The 18,703-nt window shown below is 38.4% G+C and overlaps 3 protein-coding genes and 1 pseudogene across 3 annotated transcripts; 1 reads left to right on the forward strand and 3 right to left on the reverse strand.

The window, feature by feature from the left end:
- The first annotated feature begins 2,113 nt into the window (after nt 1-2,113).
- Nucleotides 2,114-3,701, forward strand: LOC117917078 (annotated as a pseudogene).
- Nucleotides 3,702-7,913: 4,212 nt separating this feature from the next.
- LOC117915664 (chitinase 2-like) lies at nt 7,914-9,130 on the reverse strand. Its single transcript, XM_034831293.1, has one exon. The coding sequence runs from the start codon at nt 8,958-8,960 to the stop codon at nt 8,037-8,039; it is 924 nt and encodes a 307-aa protein (XP_034687184.1). The 5' UTR covers nt 8,961-9,130; the 3' UTR covers nt 7,914-8,036.
- Nucleotides 9,131-12,115: 2,985 nt separating this feature from the next.
- Nucleotides 12,116-13,052, reverse strand: LOC117915665 (chitinase 2-like). The gene has a single exon (XM_034831294.1). It carries the CDS (start codon nt 13,050-13,052, stop codon nt 12,138-12,140), a length of 915 nt encoding a protein of 304 aa, XP_034687185.1. The 3' UTR covers nt 12,116-12,137.
- A 674-nt stretch (nt 13,053-13,726) lies between these two features.
- On the reverse strand, nt 13,727-14,733 carry LOC117917079 (chitinase 2-like). The gene is made up of 2 exons (XM_034833305.1): nt 14,667-14,733; nt 13,727-14,559 (listed from the first exon to the last, which is right to left on the reverse strand). Exons 1-2 carry the CDS (start codon nt 14,731-14,733, stop codon nt 13,727-13,729), a joined length of 900 nt encoding a protein of 299 aa, XP_034689196.1.
- Nucleotides 14,734-18,703: the final 3,970 nt, after the last annotated feature.

Genomic DNA, 18,703 nt, shown 5'->3' on the forward strand with positions numbered 1-18,703 from the left:
GATTGGTTTTGGTAGCGACACTAATATAGCCATGTAAGGCTGACCAAGTCAAGAGATTGCGCAAATGGTATGGCTATATTCAGGTTCGTATAGCTCTTTGTTTTTGACTAGTCTGGAAAAGTTGGAGTGGGGTCCATGTGGGGTTAGCCGACTGGTTGAGAGTCGCGATTCCACTAATGCGCAGGCAAGCCATTGAAGTCTCTGACATGACAGTAAGGTTCACTCTTTTAGAATTTTCGGGAAGGCCAGAAGAACCCAGGTTTTGAGGCAAGCAGCAATGATGTTCACCCTAGGAGCAATGATATCAGGTTTGAGTATGGCAGGATTGGTTAAACTTGGTCATCTGGATGAAAATTGAGCTATTGCTTGTGCTCTGGATTTCCCAATCACGGTTCCTCTAAACTCAATTCTAGCTATGGGTGTTCTAGATGAGTCCATGCAACTCTTCAACTGAACTGATTCTGCAAAACCAATCAAACTTGCTGTTGTGAACCGCCATCTGTAGCCTCTCAAGGATGTCATGATCAAGGCCATTGTCCCCTTTCTCATGCTGGACGCTTAAGAATCTCTCAAAACCATAAGTTCCAGGCTGTTGGACTTGGATGGGCTATGAATTGGGCTCAAAATCGGGGGCTCAGTGGAGAATGAAGGCACTGCAGGAACTGGTTCCCAATGCCAACAAGACGGACAAGGCTTCAATGCTGGATGAGATCCTCGACTATGTCAAATTCCTGTAGTTCTAAATGAAGGTACTCAGCATGAGCAGGGTGGGTGGTGTCGCAGCTGTTGCTTCTCCTCGTTGTAGGTATGTCCTCTGAGGGAGGTAATGACTGTATACAGGCTATTGGGACAAGCGGCCCTACAGGAAGAATGGCATCATTAAGTCATTTCCGGTGTCACCAAAGAAGTGTCCTGAATTTGATATGCCCCATGTGCACGCGGTGCATGCATATAGAGCCATCCTCCATAATACCCATATTCTCATTCTTCAAATATCCATTATCCCACCATTCCCACTACCTATTCCACCCATGACACCCGTTTCCTCCATTCATTACACCTAGCTGCTACAACCCATTCCACATAGCCATATCCTTTATGCCCTCCTTCTCACTACCCGCATATATGCTTCATAGCCTTCATTCCAATTCCCATGCAAATACTTCACTAATCACCACCCCACCTTCACTATTTCATACCCATTCCATCAATCCCATATCTATATCTTCCTGCACCATCTATACCCATTCTTTTTATCCTCATCATGCATAGGTCACCTACCCCCTCCATTATCCATTTAATACATCCTCTGCCCGTTTCTATCAGTCCACACAGGTATGAAACCTCATGAACATAGTCCCACTCATTTTGCTTCTTTTCTCACCTTCCTACCCATCTGTTATTCCCCATGCCACCATACTCTCACATATGCATGGCAGCCTTCATTACCCATGAAACCATCCGTCAAACCCATTTTCTCACTCTAAAACCTACTCATACCCATCCGCCACAGCTCATTCCACCAATCATTTCCATTATATCTCCTTCTATCACTATATTCTGCCACTCGTTCAACAAATCCATACCCATGCATTCATTAAATAATTTTTCATCCATCCTACTCACTGTTCAAGCCTACTTTGTTTTCACCACTCATTCATCTCTCACACACCATGTACCTTCCCGTTCATCTACCCACTTCTCTCTCTAAACCTTCCCATGCCCATTAAACCCATTTCTTCCAACATCTCTCTCGCTTATTTTCTCATATCTTTCTTCACTCATTCCCCCTTCCCATTTCCTTATCGGATGCATGCGTGGCCATGCATGATTCCAAGTAACTGAGCTGCCCCGAAGTCCAGGAATCTGAGGGTTGGATATCTCGGTCAACATTGATGGGCTTAATGGCTTTCCTCATGTCAGTCAGATCAGTCATGGATCATGTCTCGGATATTACTATAGTCATCCAGCATGGCGACATCCTCAAGGTGATGATCCCGAGCCACGACCATCAGGGAAGTTGTCCCACCTCCTTGCAGTAGAATCCCTCAAACTAGGGAAGATGATACCATTGGTGCGTTAGCTGACGCAGCGGAACTCAAACCTGATCTTGATGTTCAACGCTCCTCACACTGGAAGCAACAAGAACAATTCCACTGTGAAAGAAGAAGGGCATCAGTATGATGACCATGTGTTTCTGATCAGAGACCACAATGATCAGGAGGAGCTGATCCTCTATCTGTCTGATCCACGAAGGACGTACTAAGTTGTTGTGACTGCAACTCGAGATATGGGTATTGGTAAGGATGGGAAACTACACCAGAGCTTGCCTTTTGGCCTGAAAATTTTCAAGGATGTTACTATGACTGCATCAGATACTGTGAAGAAAAAAATGTCGTCAGAATGGGTAGAAAGACATGGGAAGGTATTCCTCTTGAGCATTGGCCTCTGCCTAACTGCCTAAATGTTATTCTGACTCGTCCTAGAAGTTTTGATATTGCAACTGCAGAGAATGTGGTAATATGTAGAAGCATGGCTGCTGCTTTAGAACTACTAGCTACATCTCCCTATTGTCTGTCCATTGAAAAAGCGTTTGTTATAGGAAGTGGTCAGATACTAAAGGAAGCTCTCGATGCACCTGGACGTGATGCTATCCACATTGCATAAATTGAGACAAGCTTCGAATGTGACGCTTTCATCTCTGTTATTGACTCCTTGGTATTCCAGCCTTGATACTCATCCTTCCCATTGGTAGAAAATAATGTTCATCATTCTTTCATGATTTATGTTCATGTGAGAAATTCTGCAGACGAATCCCAAATCCAGAACGATGGTGACAGTGGGTTGGAATCCATTAAATTCGAAATAAAGAAGTTGTTTATCTTGCCCAAGACGATCTTTGAGAGGCATGGGAAATGTATTTATCAGAGATTGGTTGAAAACATCATCTCGAATGGTGTTTAAAGGGATGATGGTACAGGGAATGTTACTTTATCAAAGTTTGGTAGCCAGATGCGGTTTAATCTGCTAAAAACTTTCTCCGCTTCTTACAACTAAGAAAGTACTTTGGGTGAGGGGTTGTTGAAGAACTGTTGTGGTTCATCAGTGGCCCAACAAAAGCAAAGGTCCTACAGAAAAAAAGACAAAAAAAGAATTCATATATGGGTTCTAGTGGAGGTACCTGGTGCTAGGAATATTGACATGCATGTTGACTATCCTGGCCAATGATTCGATCAGTTGTTAGGTGTTTTTAGCCAGACCGAGGATACTCCGAATGATTCAGCTTGGAATTCTTCTGATCTCAAATTGATGGCGCTTCCACCCTGCCATTATGTTTGCGCAGTTCCATGTGACCCATGGGGAGTTATCTTGCCAAATGTACCAGCGATCTGTTGACATGGGTCATAGTGCGCTTCTCAAGAGCACACATGGATCAAGGACCAAGTAGAATTTTGATGTCTTTGGGTGGTCTATACCTGAAGACATATATTTTCTAAGTTTTCTGACATTGAGCAGGCAAGACTCCTCAGAGAAAGCTCGTTTGCCCATGAGATATTGGACAGTTACAGGACTGTTGAGGAACTTTGGTGAGCTCTGATCAGACAATTTAGTGAAGAATATGACTGCGTGATTAACTCCAGAGAAGAGAAGCTACAGGAGACCACACCTCTTGCATGGCCACCCTTAAGCCACATGTCCTCTTTTCCTCTTGTTTATTTATTTATTTCTTTATTTACTTATTTTTTTTTTATTTCTTTATCTTTGATTTTTAAGATAGTTTCTTAAACTCTAGTTTGCAAACAATTTTTCAAATTCCTTTTCTTAAATAACTTCATCTCTTTAATTTTTCATCCTTAGTTTTTTTTTTTTTTTTTGTTTTTTTTTTGTTCCAAGAATCCGCTTTTCAATAAAATTTGGCCGCCATTTTCTCTTCGGCGAGCCACTTTCGAATTTTTCATGATTTTAAAACGTTTTGAAATAAGCAAAGAATCAAATTCCGTAATTCCGAATAATGGAATTTATAGAATTAATTCATGCAAAATAAATGGGCTTTGGTGGGGGCCCTACATATGAGATTTCATGATTGATTGACTGATTGATTGATTTATTTAACATGCATGATTGATTTACTCTATTCCCTGCTATGCGCTTAATTATATTCGTTCATTGTTCACTAACCATGTTTCATGATAGCGCGTTCGTGATTGCCGCCCAGGTACGCATCTATTCATATTTCGCTCATTCTTTATACATGCTTTGCTTCTCATATTGTGCATGATCGATTTGAGTATTCATCGATTTTCTTGTTGATTGCCCCGTCAGCTTCATTTTATCAGTAGAGACCCGACTTTAGGGACTTAGAGGGGTGCTACGGTCTTTACCGTACCTTCCCGATAAGTAACCTGACCCCCGAACCCAATCCGGTTTTTCGTAGATCACCTTTTCCAAAATAAGGAGTCACACTTAGGGTTTTTCTTTCTTATTTTGTTTACCCTTTTAAAAATAAAACAAAAATAAGTGGCGACTCCAAGTCAATTTTTTTTTAATCAATAAAAATCAATTTTTCAAAATAAAAATCGAGCTTGCCATCGAGTGGAAAACGCATTGAGCACGAAATGCGGGGTCCACAAATATCCAAATAAAATCACACCTATATTAGCTCATTGTTATTTCATTCAACTATATCCGCAAGTATAAAATGAAAAACTAAATCTGAACATTCATCAAGGAGGAGAATAAGAGAAAGACAGTGACACCAGAATTTACATGGAAAACCTCTGAAGAGATAAAAAAAAACCATGGGCCTACAATTGATAAAAAATTCTACTATGAAGAACAAACAATGTGTGTAAGGTTTTACCTAGCTCAAGTCTTCTAATTCTTCATGGATTACTTGACCAGCACCTTCACACTTCATCTACATACCTTCATCTTTTGGAACGTACTCAGCATCCTCACCAAGCTTGATCTTGGCCTCCTCTTGAAGCTCACTAAAAAAAAAAAAGGGGGGGTTTTCACCCAAACTCAATCGATTGAGAAAATAAGAGATGAATGAATAGGAATCAACTCATTTTTTTCTCAAGAAAAACGTTGAAAAGCAGCTTGAAAATCGGGGCCTTAGCTGGGAAAAACTCCTAAATAAGTAAATATGAAAGTTCCTGCCTTGCCTACCTGAGTCCAATCCCTTCTTTGATGGTTGGAGGTCAGCCCCATGGGATAGGGTATTTGCCTTCATTGGTCCTTTCTTTCCTTCATCCCTTCGTTCCAATCCATTCAGACATATGGCAACCTGTACTAATATAATTGCCTTTGCACTGATATCACTTTGGCTTGTAAAATGGATCAAGAAATACCTTACTTGAGTGATGAATTTCTTCACTTCACTTGATACGAACGTTCGTATTCTAGTCAATACGGGCAATAAGTGTTGCCTCAAATTTGGTTCTCATCTAGTAATGAAGTTCATCCACTTACCTACAATATGGAATAGGTCATCTTAGGCTCCAAAACAGATTTAATGTTTTTAGTGTATGATCATATGTTATTATCATTGAGTGTCAATCTATCAAATACTTTAATGTTCTGTTTTTGTTATCATTCTATTTTATCTTGCACTTTACTTTCTGAAAATTTCTATGAAGTTTCTAATTACGTATTCCATTGCTTCCAAATGCCCCATCTAATAATTTATTTGATAGAGTTACAATATGATGGCTCAATGTTTCGGACGTACAAGAAGCACAGATAGAGTACACCCTTGAATATTCACTGATAAGAGGGAATATAATATAGAAGAGGAATACAGGATTTCAGTTATATTATATTAAAATTGCAATGCCAAACATTCCAGAGTAATATCCTAGTGGGGAATTGCTAATAGTGCTTGTGATTGCTTCTCATAGCGGAAACCTCCTGCCCTGGAGTCATCTGCGGACCAAACAAAGCTACCATGAAGGTGGTGCTGGGTCTTGAGCCTATTGCAGGCAATGAAGAAGCCATCATCTGGAGATAACCCCCCACTCCCATCACTAATGAAGCTGGTCAAGACCTTACCTCCTTCATAATTAGAGGACTGTATTTCATAAACTGAGGGTCGCAAGCATAAAACTGGAAGTTCACATGATCAATGAGATGCCCATAACTCCTCCAGAGAGCCAAGTAATGGCTTTGAACTTGATCATCATCAGATGGAGCTACGGAAGCAAAAGAAATGACTCCATTCCTCTTGGGGGTTTTAATAAGCTGTCCAATGCACTCAGCAAAGGTTCATAGTCACTTTGGTCTGTTCCAAGAGTTATTGCTATATCCCAAGAAAAAAATTGTGGGAATGGTGATTTGTTATTTGTGGGGGTCATTCAAGCAAGGAAATCGCTGGGACTGGACCACAAGAACATTGGGCTGCTAAAGGGGGAGCCAGGCTTAGTTTTTAAAGCATATGCAAGTATGGTGTTGCAAGTACATTACCTCAAAACAAGAAAATTTGTTACATTTAGTAATAGTATTTCAGAAGGTGATAAAATTATCTCAATAAACTATGGATGATGTCCATTCTGAACTTTTTTTTTTTATCCTCATGGCTTTAGAATGTATAAGAAGTTTGGTGGACTCTACCCTTGAATGCAAGATATCACATTCATCTAAACACGTTGTAGATGATGTATAGCTTTAGGGTTAGCAATATGAAAGTTCAGTTTCTTTCCTTTATATTGGCATGGGTTGAGGGAAGAACTTCGAAGTACAAGATTCTTCATATGACATCAGGCTAGTTGTCCAAAATTTTACAGGAAAATTTACTGTCTCCTGTCTTTGATTGGAGGGGTGAACATTCACCTCTTATCCACAAGTGACAGGGCATTGAAGGAAAATATTGCCATGTTGTTCATCCTCAATCTTCTTGCTGCACATTACACAGGCATTTTTTGGCAACTTACTTTTAAGTTCTAACAAGTCACCACTTGAAACATTTAGGGTTGGTTGGTTAAAAGGATAATGCTCTTGTTTAATCTATTTCAGAGCAATCTTTAAGTTTTAGAAGTTGTTTAGTCGAGTGTTATTGAATATGACTAGGAGGCTGTTGTGTGTGATTTTTATACACACGAACTTTAGTTGGGGGGCAAATGAGGCCAAAATGCTCTTATAGCATTGTGGTAGCCATGTTTACTTTTGCATGATTTTGAGTCTGGATCAAAATTTGGGTGGTATTTGTTTTTTTGACTTTTTACTGAAAGTAATTTAGTTTTAGAATTTAGGTTGTTTATTTTTCTATTTTTTCATGACTTATTATAAACTTTTTATTAAATAGAAAAAACCAAAATATGTAGTTTTTTCTAAATAAAAAAATAATATATTGGTTTTTTTATTTTTTAATACTTAATAGAAATAAAATACTACAAAAATAAATAATATAATATTTAACATTATCAAGTATTAATGTTTTGTTTAAAATTAAGTAAAAAAATAAACACCACCTTGAAGTCTTTGCATTCTCTATCTTCTTCAGTTTACACACGTCCCATTGCTTTTAGATCTGGGTTGAGTTTTCCCTCTTAAGCCATCAAATCAATTTTGTCTCCTTTGATTTAATGAGTTGTTGACCACTTGAAGCATTAGCCAATTATCTGGCCAACACCTTTGCGGAGAAGCTTTCTAGACTCTTTTGCTTTTATTGACATTTCTCTGAGCCCCCAAATGTGAATCCTGTTTGTTGGCTTAGTCTGAAAATTTTGAGGGACTCCTAGGGTTTTAGGTTTTCAACCCAGTTAGTGTTCACTGAGGAGTGGGGATCACTTTCTCTGGAAAGAGAAGGCTAATCACAAGAAGCAACGAGCATTTTCATGATGGGGTTTTCAGTTTGCCCACAAACTGTGACATGGACCTCTAGAAAAATAAGATCAAATTCATTATAGAGCACAAACACAAAAACGCGGGGAGCAACTTTATTGAAGCATTCTGACAAACATGTGGAACACAATCTGAAATACGGTTACAGTAGATAATTGTTCAAGCCTAATGGCAATTCCAAATAGATTATGATTTTAGCTTGCAGATGCTAAAAGCAACTGCGCTTTCTTCTCATAGGGGAACCCGTTTGCCAGGGAGTCATCTGCACACCAAACAAAGATGCCATGGAGCTTGTGCTGGCTCTTGAGCCTCTCACAGGCAGTAAAGAAGCCCTTATTTGGAGCTAACCCACCACTCTCATGGCTGAGGAAGCTCACCAGCACCTTACCTCCTTCATAATTAGAGCTCTGCTCCTCAAAATACTTCAGAAATTGAGTGACAGTGGTGGACGTATCGTATGAGTAGAACTGGAAGTTCACATAATCTATGTGATGCCCATAGCTCCTCCAGAGAGCCTTGTAATGGCTCTGAGCCTGATCATCGTCGTAGGGAGCTATAGACGCATATGAGATAACGCCATTGTTCTTGAGGGTTGTTATAAGGCGTCCAATGCAATGGGTAAAGGAATCGGGATCAGCGCTGAATTGCTCATAATCAACATCAATTCCATCCAAATGGAACTGTTTGATGATTTTGGTGAGAGAAGTAACAGCATTAGAAACCCAGGAATCCACTGAGGAAGGCTTGAAGTAAACAAGCTTGCCTCCCACAGTAGCCCCTCCTAGGCTGAGACCTACTTTGACGTTTGAATGACGACTCTTGATGGAAGAAACGTGAGCGGGGGTGAGATACTGTTCGTCCCAGAAGATATTGAATTTTCCATTGGTGGGAAAGTTTGAAGAAGTACTAGGGCTGGAGTAGTCTATTGCAAAGGCGAGAATGAAGTGGAATTCAACATCTGGGTTGATGGGGACATCGCTAAATTTGACATTGTTAAATTGTGCTCCAATGTATTCTCGAAAGAGTTTAGAGTTCTGGGCAGCTGCTTGCATTGATCTCGGGGAGATGCAGAGAGCTTGGAGAATGAAAAGGGTGATAAAAAGCTCAAGGAGCTCCATTGTTCATGGGAAATGGGCTATTGTTGGACGCAAATATATACTGTGGTGACTATGAAGGAGAGGGCAATAAGGAAATTAAAACAAGTCAATCTGGTTGCGTGTTTCTGCAGGCATGGTCTTCAAGATCTATAGCGAATCTGCTACATACATCCTGTTTTCAAGTGAGACCAACTCAAGCAACTTGCACTTTCTTTTGTTTGTGCAAAGAAGCGAATTTCAAATTTTGTTTCTAATACTTGTGTTCTGTCTTTGTCATATTTTGTTTATCCCTATCTTGCTTTTTAGGAACTTGATCTACTCTCCCAACAGACTTAGAAATGCTTCTCTGAAAGACATGATAAAAAGCTCAATAACTTCGTAAGAAAAGCATTTTGGGGAATCTGTGTGAAGAGAACAGCTTTATTCTTCTTCTGTCTATCATCTTTAGCTGATTAAATAATCTTGTTTGTCTCTCTAATAAGTTTTAGTCTTTTTAGTCTCAGGCAAAAGCTTAATTTGCTTATGTAAGACTGTACAAGAAAGGGTAGCTTTTATCAGAAAGAATACTGGTAAAAGGAAAAAAAAAAACGTAAAATATATAGGCATAGGTCGAATGTGAGAATAATATGTGTGTGTGTGGTGGGGGGGCCAAATAAAAATATAGCTAAACATAGAGGCACACTGCAAGGTTCCAATCATGATATTTGGCTAGTGACAGGATGTTACATGTGTTTTAGTGGCAGAGGGATGGGTGAATGGACCTCCCCTTGGCCCATCAACCATATCTTAATGTGGATTTTTGAGAGGCTGCTAAGATGAGCAGCCCATGCAGGATATTGAACATGAGAAAGCTAGAAACTATAAGGTACCTTTTCTATTACCCCACATACTTTCTCTTTTACTTGTTTCATTTTGTTTGTTTTTCCTGTCTTGTTTTATTTTGTTTGAGGAGCTGGGGTTTGGAAGATGCCTATTACACTATGAAAAGACTATTATTGTCTCCTCGCCACTGAAGGAAGTGTCAAGAAAAATCAGCCTTACATTGGAGGAGGGGAGAAATTTTTTTAACATTCATTAACCTTTTTGGTGATGAGATGAAGTAATGGTGGATGTAATGAAATAAGGAAGACTCTAATAAGAGCATAGTATTACACAAAAGTGAACGATGAGATTCTAGAATCCAATTAAATTGCACCAGTTGGCATAATGTATATCTACACATGCACACACATACATATACTTAATTCATTGGCTCGCATCTATGGCCTTTCTCTTTATCATAATTGGTTCTCTGTTTTGCAGTACTTACAATTAAATTCTGTCCTTTCCTGCACAAAAGTGAAACTGAAACTTACAAGAAATCCTTAACTTAGTGGCATGTAAACGATTTGGAACTAATTGGATTCAGAAATTTCAGGAAAATTCAGGATATTACCACTCAAGACTCTAGCGGTAATTCATAGAATTTCTCAGTTGGGACTGTTATAGCACTCAGGTTGCTTATTGATAGTCTTTTACTTCATTTTTTTGAGATCAATTTGGACACTTAAAAAGTAGTCTACCTATATTCACTTATGAATTGTTCAAAAGGATGAGGCTATTGAAGCCTTGTCTTATGGAACTTAGAAAATTCATAACTTCTGTCACTAATTTCCTCTGATTCATCCACATACAGACACAATAAACAAAGTACTGAACTTGGCAAATAAATGAACAATGTGCCTATGTGTAGATTCCATAGGGCTGCCAGTTAATGTGGTGTAACTCTGGAAATGATTAATGTGAAAGAAGTGATACTCCTTTGCTTGCATTTCCTTATCCGTGTACATGGCCTATATCTTTAGCATGATCCTCTTGTCCAATTTTTATGATTATCATGATAGTCCATGCTTTCTAGCAGTTGATCTCAACTTTCTTATCTTCCTGATTTTTCCCTTTTCTGGCTTCCTATAGATGGGGTGAATTATCCACTCACAATATCCATGATAAAGTTTATCCATTTGAGAATATTTCTCTCACACTGTAGAATGATAACTAGTGAATGGAAAAATAAAATAACCTCAATCTAGTTAGCTATCTACCGTTAAAAGCTAAATGAATTCTACCTCTTATTCTTTGTCATCTTCTTTATTCTTGGTCTTGTTATTCAAGCGACGCCAGTAAAGCTGGAGGATACATAATTTGTGTGAAATTAGGTGCTTTTGATCCGTGTGATCAAATTCTTACATTCATACCAAATTTGTTTTCAACTTCTTTATCATGATGAAGGTCAAGTTATTTCTGGGAAGATATTGTTGCTCTAAGTTATGCTAAGAGAAAAGTAAAAGCCTTTAAGCCATAGTTACATGGGTGGTGTTTGGTTTTTTAGGTTCCTAAAATATATGCTAAAATGCAGAACTCAGGCTTCTTTTCTTTTCAGATATACCTTCTTGTCAACCACATGTGGCCAATTTATGCATATTGGTTTTGATTTTTTGTTTGGCATATTGGATTCTATGATAGTTTTTTATTCAAGCTTGTTGGGTTCTCTTATGTTTATATTTATCTCCAAAGCACAGGCTGGTGGCCCGGTTTACAATCAGATCAAGGTGAAGGAGAAAAGAGAGGGAGAGAGTTGAATCTCTTTTGGCACATTCCATGTATGAGTTATTCCTTTTCTTTGTCCTTTTTGTTCCTTTCTTTTAGTTGTTCATCTAGGCTTAGCACTTTAAAACTAATAATTCAGTTTTCAAAAGAAAAGGAAGAACTAAATTATACTGAGTCTATAAGCCATATTCCATAGGTGTTTTTTGCTTTTCTGGGGTCTGAAACTTTTCTTTTTTCTGCTGAGATGCCTACAATATGGAATAGGTCATGGTAAGCTGCAAAACAGATTAAATGTTGTTGTCATTGAGTGACAATTTAGCAAATACTTCAATGTTCTGTTTTATCTTGCACATTGCTTTTCTGAAAATTTTCATCTTCTGATTAGATATTCCATTGCTTCCGAATTCCCCATTTAATAATTTACTTTATTGCAATTTGATGGCTCAATGTTTGGGATGTACAAGAAGCACAGATAGAGAACACCCTTGAACATAAGCAGAAATAATACTATAATGTATTCACTGATAAGAGAGAATATAGTACGGAAAAGGAACACAGGATTTTGATTATATTATATTAAACTTGCAACACCAAACATTTTAAGGTAATATCCTAGTGGGGAATTGCTAATAGTGCTTGTGATTGCTTCTCATAGCGGAAACCTTTTGCCTTGGAGTCATCTGCAGACCAGACAAAGATGCCATGAAGCTGTTGCTGGCTTTTGAGGCGATTGCAGGCAGTGAAGAAGCCATCATCTGGAGATAACCCCCCACTCCCATCACTGATGAAGCTGGGCAAGACCTTACCTCCTGCATAATTAGAGGACTGTTCCTCAAAGTATTTAATAAACTGAGAGACAGTGGTTCCTTGGTCATATGCATAGAACTGGAAGTTAACATAATCGATGAGCTGCCCATAACTCTTCCAGAGAGCCAAGTAATGGCTTTGAACTTGATCATCATCAAATGGAGCTATGGAAGCAAAAGAAATGACTCCATTCCCCTTGAGGGTTTTAATAAGCTGTCCAATGCACTCAGCAAAGGTATCAGGATCAGCACTAAAGTGCTCATAATCGATATCAATTCCATCCAAATTATACTTCTGGATAATATCTGTGAGTGAAGAAACAGCATTAGAAACCCAAGAATCAACCGAGGAAGGGTTGAAGGAAGCATAACCATTGCCTACACTGTCCCCTCCTAGGCTCAAAGCTACCTTGACATTTGAATGGTCACTCTTGATGGAAGAAACTTGGGAAGGGCCGAGATTATCAGAATCCCAGAAGATATTGAATTTTCCATTGGTGGGAGAGGGTGAAGACGAGGTGGTATAGTCTATGCCAAAGGAAAGAATGAAGTGGAATTCAACATTTGGGTTAATGGGGACATCAGTAAACCTTACATTGTTAAATTCTGCTCCAATGTACTCTCGAAAGAGGTTTGAGTTTTTTGGAGCTGCATGAATTGACGGATGCAAGAAGATGGCTTGAAGAATGAAAAGGGTGAGGAAAAACTCAGAGAACTTCATTATAGTTTGTATGCTTGTGTTGCAGGCCCTGAGTGAAATGGGCATGGCTAGACGCCTTTATATACTAACAGTCTGTAAGAAAGCATGGCTGGAAATTGATGAAGATAATGATGGCTAGTCTTTGTGCCGTAGCAGTAATTGTGTTACTCTTATTATATAATATATCGCCGAAAGGAAGGTTGCTACAGACATGAGAAGTTTCCATGTGAAAACAAGAACATGTTCAAGGCTATTCTATTACCTTTCTTTCTAATATGAAAACTATTGCAAATATCAGCTTTCTTTCTTATACCATTTGGATTACTCCTGTTTAGTTAACCGAGAAGGAACGGCATCCTCTTGCAAATTTGCCCAGGCATATCCAACGCTTGATTTTGTGACCTAGTAACCGTTGATAGGCTGCTTTATCATATTAATTATATCAGGCACTGGCTCCTTTTTTGGAACATACCTCTGAGAACTAGTAATGGCAGGGTAGCATAAAAAAAAATTGGGTTCATTGCGGATAAAAATCATTGGATTAGATTACATTGTACAAAGAATTATCAAAGTTGATCATATCCATTTATGACCAATCCTATGACTTGCATATTATCTTATTCATGCTCATGCACTGCAGATGCCAAATCAGTATCATGCACTGCAAACAAAAGTATTAGACCTAAAAAATCTGATCAAGCAGATGCCAGAAAATCCTGAGACTTCTTCTCATATTCAAACCCTAGTTTTGTTGATTCATCAGCGCACCATATAAAGATGCCCCCAAGAATTCCTTCTCCCTTCAGCTCACTGCAGGCTTCAAAAAACCCATCATCAGGCTTCAAACCACCTCCCCCACCACTTATGAAGCTGACTAAAATCTGACCACCAGCATAGTTGGAAGCTTGTTTCTTAAAATAACTTACAAACTGTGAAACACTAATCTTATCATATGCATAAAACTGGAAGTTCACATAGTCAATGACATGTCCATATTTCTTCCATAATGCCAAATAATGGCTTTGGACTTCCTCATCATGAAAGGGGGCAATTGAAGCAAATGAAATGGCACCACTTTTCTTGAGACTCATTATGAGTTGCCCTATACATTCTGCAAAGGTGCTTGGATCTGAATGGAAGTGTTCATAGTCAATATCAATCCCATCTAAATTGTATTCTTTTATCATATTCGTTAGCGAAGAAACAGAATTTTTAACCCAAGAGTCTATTGAATTTGGTGCAAAAAATGCTTTCCCATCACCTACAGTATCACCACCCAAGCTAACAGCAACCTTGACATTGGAGTGCCCATGTTTTATTGAGGCAATTTCCCCAGGACCCAGATGATTGGACTCCCAGAAAATGTTGAACTTACCATTGCTAGGTGATGGAGAGTTTCCATTTGTATAGTCAATAGCAAAAGCTAGGATGAAATGGAATTCGACTTTAGAATTTATGGGCACATCAGTTAACTTGATTGATTCAGACTCAGCTCCAATGTATTCCCTGAAGAGTTTGGAATTGGCAGCTGTGCAAAATGATTAACAAAATAGTAAGAAACATGGATAAAAGCTAGACCATCAAGAACTGGATGGAAGGGGATAGCTTCACTCTTTGAATATGAAGCTTACTTACCATCGGATATTGAGAAAAAGTAAACAAACAGAATGGCCAAAACAGTACTGCAGAAACAGGATTCCATGCCTACTTTATTTTTGATTGAGATGAATTGCCAAGTACTCAAATATATAAGAAGGATCAATAAGAATTTCTAATTTCATTCTAGATGGTAGACAGATTTGATCCTGGGTATATCCGCCAAGTGTAGATCCCAACCATTCTGCTCCAGCTTTTAGCTGCAGTTTCATTGGTTAAATCATGGCCTACCAAAATGAAAGGAGCCCCTTTGTTTTCATAGAATTAGGTCATATGACCCAATTAGGCTTGATATGTAGACCCTACAATCTTTATTTGTGATGGGCACATAATCAAACATGATTTGATAGCCATGGTTTTCATACAACTTTACATTGCGACAATGTAATAGGAACAAAGAAACAAAGTTAGGGTTAAAACTTAAGAAGGGTTAATTTAGCTTTAGAAAACAAGAAAGGTGATTAAACCAATGCAGGTGTAGTTAGATTTGAGCTGCAAGCCTGCGACATGTATTATTGAACTTTATCAGATAGCTGTTTCGGTTTTTGTCATGATAGAAACCTTGAACGGCAACTTCTGCAAAAGACAAGATCCTTTTGCTTCTAACTCTTCTAGTCATTTTCTAGAAACCTGTTAGCCAGTGACGAGAAATTTGAACTTTGATCGTGCAAAGGACGACAGTGCCATTATTTATATCCATGGGAGTTATATGAAATCAAGGTCAAGCCACGACAGCAGTTGTAAACAGGGATCTCAGACAATATTGTCCTTTTACTTCGATATAATACAAAAGATGCTTACTATCTCTAGTGATTTGCAACAATGCATATTCAGATGCACGAACCCTTTGATCCTGGGACTTCAAGACATTTGGCTTCTATATAAGAATGCTACTCTGCATCTATATGTGATTGGTATTTAAAGCATCTGTTCTGTTCATTCATGGGAGCAGTCAATTGGGAAAAATTGTCCTTTTCAGACTGCAAAATGAGTGTAGGTCTCTGCAGTTGCTGCATTCTTGTTGATGTGTGATAAAAGGTTTGTGCCCACAAACCATTCGGCCACCCCAGGAAGGGATGATACCCTTTGTTGCAGATCCAAACAGCTATTTCTTTTATCACATCTCATCTATATTTCCAAGAAAATAAATGCAAGCAGTTTGACTTGAGCTTCATTACTAAACAACACAAGGAAAACCCCAAATGAGGAGACAAACCCAGCTTTTTTTATTAGGACTTAGGGAGTCTTTCACGTAGGAGGGACAGAGCTTTCTTACAATACCAAAGCCAGCCACCCACCCACCCCTCTGCCCAAAATGAATCCGTACTTTGTACCACACCTGAAATGTAGCAGGCTCCTGTGATCACCTAATGATGTAACAACCATTAGGGAGAGTGTTACTTATAAACCTACAGTCCCAACAACCGTGTGAATCTATAGTCTAACAACACATTCAAGCTCATCAAATAACTCTTTAGGTACATTTGTATAGGGAGTTTCTGATTCCACCCAATAAAGCTCCTGCAAATCCACTAGAAAATAACATTTTAAAAACTTTGTCAATGAAGAAAAGATAAAACAAATAACCTGGTTATGATCTTGTTCCCTCTTTGTGAAAAGTTCATATTTTATATATTCTTCCATGCGCCCCAATTGATAGGTGATGTGCTACTGGTCTTGCCTGGTAGATGATATATCTACTCCAAGGCACATGTACCTCAAATTGGAGTGACCCCACCTTGATGGTGAATTCCTCGGTGTTTAATACAGGCAATTGAATCTTAATTAATTGTTAGAAACTTTTATCTCTCAGTTTGTTCTTCATCAATTCCACTGGCTTTGTTGTTCATTTTTACTTATTCCTTGCACATGTCAATTCTAAAGCATTTTCTTAGTAATTTTATTCAGACATTAGCCTTAAACCCTGATCTAGTTTCAACAGCCAAATTATATCCTCAGAAAATGTGTTTTCCTTTCCATGTGCACTCCTAACTTCAGTCTACCCTTGCTTCCCTCAACATTCAAGGAATTTTCCTGCTTGCTGCCCACTCTACAAAGACCAAGCGGGAACCTAGTTTGTTGATGTCAGGTTTATTGATAATTGATTGTGAGACCTATTTGAAACTGGTAACATGGGTTGCCATGATAGCCTTGTGTGCTATCCAAAAAAGTTTTGAGGTAATATCTTAATACAAATGGGACCTTCTCTTTTTCCTTCAAGCAAACATAAAGTGTGCTCCTTGCTACATTAGTTTTTCTCTAAAGCAAAAATTAGCATACCCCACATCTTCCTTTTCTTGCCCCATTTACTTAACTTTAGTATGTTAAAACTTGTAGTTCTGGGGTTCTACTTCTACCTGCAAAAACTCTTCAATGTTACTTGACAATGAGCTGTACACAAAGCCAACATAAAGGACCTTCTGTCAGTTTGGTTTGAACTCATGTGAACCTTACGTCCTATTCATGATGGCACCTCAACTTTTCCTCTGCAATACTTCCAAATTTTCTAGTCCAAGCCCTCAAATCATTGGTGAAGCAAATCTCCTCCCCTTCTCCGGCTAACAACATTAATTTCCTGTTCATCTGATATAAGTTTTTTGGTCTTTCATTTATACAACTTGATGACTTCTGAACCTTTTTTCTTTTGGTTTGTCATTAGGATGACAAAAATCAGGGGATTAATCAGCAAATCTCGTAACTGTTAGCTTCATGTATATTGTTAACAATTTCCTATCAGTTCAAGTTCTTTGCTATCAGTTGTACTTTTACATGTTAATTCGAATCGCACTAACACTCAAAAATCCACTAATCAAATAAAAATGAAAAGCTATAATGGATAGTTCGACCCCCACAAACTTAGCGAGGAGCTCGGCACTCTGCGTGACACAACAAGACTGATTTAGGTTTTACAATCCAACATTACATACTATTAAAACTCCAATTCTTAGAGTATGTATATTGAATTTCCCCTCTCAACATGTAGATTAGGGCCCAATGTGAGCAGGGGTGTTAGCCTAATGCACATTAAGGAGTCTTTCCCTAACCCTAGTAACCCTTATTTAGAAATAACATTTGGGTAGCTGCAACACCCAAGTGGGTAAATTAGTTGCAACCAACAGGCAGTTTTGTGGGACTAGTATTTGGGTGCCAAGACACTTTCAGCTGAAGGGCCATGCTGGGACTTGGGGGACTTGTAGAAGCATACTTTTACATGGGAAAGAATCAGAACCTCTTTCAATTTTGGTGTCTGAGAGAGAGTATATTGCAGTGGATAAAAGGATTGAAGCAAAGTAAAGCATACGCAGCATATACATAGAGTATGCCTCAAGTAACAGTTTCACCTCACTCAGTGGCCAAGACAAGAGGAACATATGATTGATGCCCACATTCACTACCTTCTCACCCACTATACCATTTTCCTTTTACTGTTCTTTTCCTCCCTTGCCAATTCCTTAAGGCCATTGCAATGATTTTGAAAATTGACTTCCTTTGAAATTTGGCACTAAAAATTGATATAGATTGTCTTGTAGATGCAAGGATTTCTATGTGTAGATAGTTGGTGGTATGGTGCTGTCAAGATCCCATTTTAGGGTACATGGAAAATATTTTCTTTTGGGAATTGGAACCCTGCTTTTGGTCTACAATATCATTTTCATCCTCCCGTGGAAGTTAGGGTTACCATATCAAATTTTAAAAATAATTTTTGAAAACATAAGATAAGCTTGTCCTATAAATATAATAACTAATATTTTATATAGAAATTATTATTAAATTTTTAGCAAATAATTTTTTTTTTAAAAAAAATAATTAACAGGACATGTTTTCCAAAGTATTAAGGGATGAGCAGAATTCATTTTCTTGAAAAATCACCAAATTTCTTGAAAATAGTTAATTAGGCAACCAAAAAAAATAAAATTGCTGGTGGTAAAACAGTAAATAGAGGGGAAATGAGGGCTAATGGTTCCAAGAGGGCGATGGAAAGCAGGAGGCATGTGCATTCTCAGATCACTCTTTTT

This window comes from Vitis riparia, chromosome 6, assembly GCF_004353265.1.
Source record: "Vitis riparia cultivar Riparia Gloire de Montpellier isolate 1030 chromosome 6, EGFV_Vit.rip_1.0, whole genome shotgun sequence".
NCBI classification, from domain to species: Eukaryota; Viridiplantae; Streptophyta; class Magnoliopsida; order Vitales; family Vitaceae; genus Vitis; species Vitis riparia.

Bases quoted from the DNA above. Each gene is read 5' to 3' on its own strand.
- LOC117915664 (XM_034831293.1), bottom strand. From the start codon at position 8,960: ATGGAGCTCCTTGAGCTTTTTATCACCCTTTTCATTCTCCAAGCTCTC.
- LOC117915665 (XM_034831294.1), bottom strand. From the start codon at position 13,052: ATGAAGTTCTCTGAGTTTTTCCTCACCCTTTTCATTCTTCAAGCCATC.
- LOC117917079 (XM_034833305.1), bottom strand. From the start codon at position 14,733: ATGGAATCCTGTTTCTGCAGTACTGTTTTGGCCATTCTGTTTGTTTAC. The intron at 14,560-14,666 runs GTAAGTAAGCTT...CATTTTGCACAG, and splicing joins CTTTTTCTCAATATCCGATG to CTGCCAATTCCAAACTCTTC.